The sequence below is a fragment of the Fopius arisanus genome, unplaced genomic scaffold (assembly GCF_000806365.1).
Source record: "Fopius arisanus strain USDA-PBARC FA_bdor unplaced genomic scaffold, ASM80636v1 scaffold00017, whole genome shotgun sequence".
Taxonomy (NCBI): Eukaryota; Metazoa; Arthropoda; class Insecta; order Hymenoptera; family Braconidae; genus Fopius; species Fopius arisanus.
The window spans coordinates 1,222,480-1,225,192 of record NW_011887756.1 but is presented as its reverse complement, the minus strand read 5'-3'; the positions used below and the strand labels follow the sequence as shown (position 1 = coordinate 1,225,192).

At 45.4% G+C, this 2,713-nt stretch overlaps 1 protein-coding gene across 1 annotated transcript; it reads right to left on the bottom strand.

Moving 5' to 3' along the window:
- Positions 1-340: 340 nt before the first annotated feature.
- fd102C (forkhead domain 102C) lies at positions 341-2,257 on the bottom strand. Its single transcript, XM_011300459.1, has one exon. It carries the CDS (start codon positions 2,031-2,033, stop codon positions 720-722), a length of 1,314 nt encoding a protein of 437 aa, XP_011298761.1. The 5' UTR covers positions 2,034-2,257; the 3' UTR covers positions 341-719.
- Positions 2,258-2,713: the final 456 nt, after the last annotated feature.

The window sequence follows — 2,713 nt, the reverse complement described above, 5'->3', positions numbered from 1 at the left end:
GCATATCTATGCGTCTGAAACCAAGAGTTATTCCACATATTGTTGCCAATTTTACCTTCAAATGCCACCTGATTTAATACCAAATGAATATTGAAATGTGATATTGATTTTTGTTGACAGTTATATTTCGTTTATATTCACTACGAATATAAATGAGTAAATTTGCGTCAAACGTTTGATTGACACTAGATATGAAATCATCCCCTGATAATCCTCTCAGTATCCCTATTGCACTGGACAAATAATTCTCCTTGTAAATGAATTAATTAAAAATTATTATTATTTATTCAAGTGTGGAGTGAAGCCCGGAATAAAAGAAAGACAAAGATCATTCGTGGGAACAGACTTTTATTGAATCACCGATATCAAGCCGGTGATACTCCTTATCACTCCTCCTATGCATCTTGCCATTTCGTCTTCCAATCTGACTACGAGAACGCAAGGACATTCATTTTTCACATAAACATACGAAGAAATCCGTTATCTCATAAGGTTTTGTTATTAATTTTGGATTTTCAATTCTTCGACCAGAATTCCTCCCGAATTACACAATCAGGATTTTACAATCATCAATTACAATTATCATTACAAGCTAATATATTACACTGAGTTTTATATTACACTTTGAACATTGGAGATCATCATCAAAAAAAAAGGATTTATGTACACCGAATTCCGTTACTCATTATCTACTGTGATCTTATCAAGTATAAAAAAGTCTATACGCTGGAGCTAGAAGTTGCGTTTGCCTGGATGTAATAATTCCTCACGTGAAGATGATTGTGAAGATGAATAGCGGATAGGGGTTGGCCAGATGGCCTGAGGGCCGTCGGTGAATTCCAATCACAGTGACTGCTAGGTGATATCATTTTGCTGTCAGGACTAGCACTGGGGGTGCCAACGGGTGACGACAAGGGGTTCGTCTCAGCGACAACGTCTACATCAACATCGACATCAACGTCAACATCCTCCTCTTCTTGATCAATCTGATCCACCTCGTGTTCTGATTCACTGCAGCTGAATCTCCTGACTTTGGCAGCTCTTAGCAGCGAAGATTCTGAGTTCTGGTCATCAGGTGCTAGAAGACTGGCAACATCGAATTGCCGTTTCCGCGCCGGCTGAAAGGAACTCCTCATCGACGTCTGACTGTGAACCTGGCGATGTTGATTGTGAGTTGGAGATGGTGACTCAGGTGACAGCTGCTGGGGCGTTTGATGATGCGTCTGCTGGGAGACTTGATGATGATGATGAGGACTCCAGATTGCCGATAGCGCTTGTGGATTGACTGGTCCAACAAGTGCCGCCGGTGGTGGAGTTGGTGGTAACGGTGGTGGACTAGGACTGTCTGGCTCCTCTTCGACGGCCAGACCCATGTGACGACGGACTTTCCTCTGGGCCTTGCGTCGCCGAAAGTCTCCTCTTCTGAAGTCTTCAAGATTCGCTGGATGAATGGCCCAATAGTGACCCTTTCCATTGGCACTCCTTCCCGATTTCACAAAGCAATCATTTAATGATAAATTATGTCTTATCGAGTTCCTCCAGCCGGGCCCGCGGGATCTGAAGTACGGATAGTGCTCTAATATGTGTTGATAAATATCCGACAACACCAATTTCTTATCAGGTGACGACAGTATCGCCATTGCAATTAGCCCGATATAGCTGTGCTGAGGCTTGGGTTCCTCTGGAATTCTCGGATGATGAGGATGAAGCAAAGCCATTGACAAAGCTAATCTGCTGGGATAACCAGCGGCTGCCGCTGCCGCTGCGGCCGCCGGATAGAGAGGCAGCGGTGCTGGAAATCCAGGTGACATTCCTAGATGTGACGTTGGTCCTCCCGAATTGGGATGACCCACTCCAGGATGTTGTGGATGTAACTGCTGAACAAGTCTCAAACGTTCAGCCATGGCATAATGATAGAACTGAAGCCTATAATGCTGCTCCAGACCCGGCAGAAATCCAGCCATTGGATTACCAACCCCCAGACCAACCGCCAGAGGCTCCTTCGCCGGCGGTGGACTCTCGTTACTGCACATTCTCCTAAAACCTTCACCCTTATCAACCTCCACTTTGAAACCACCGAAACTTTTAAACTCTAACTGTCATTCGTCCCAGCAACGGAATTCCACAGTCACCTTGTCAATAATTCAAACAATCTTCACACATTCAGTAACTGCACATTGCCAAACTATAAATAAAAATTATCCTCTCACAGCTTGATCACACACTGAGATTGATGGATATTTGGCTCGTATCGCGACGTGCGAGCGACTGGTCATGATTTACGATCTTCACCAAGTAGAACCTTCCAATGCTGGTGCATCCCCACTCCATCAGCATAACACCAAGGAGAGGCTACGGTTGGTCGAGTTGTTACGCCCCACTCTCCTCATCTATTCCAACGGCAACAGCAGGCTGGATGAATCCCACAGCTAGGTGAACACCAAGCTCTCGACCAATAGAAATTCCCACTGGGTGTGGCCAACACTGGCATTTCAGGATACGCCCGTACACCGTTTCGAGATATTGATCTCAGGCTCTGTTGCACGTTCAAACAGCCCAAGTGATGCCTGTGGGGTCGTCATCTCGTGGTGGCGTGATCACAATGACGACACCCTACCTATCTCTCTTATCACTGAAGGGGACGAAGGTTTCCATTTCACCGGTGCGTGTTCTGGAACGGGTATCCAACCGAAAATAGATAGCACTGGTGAAG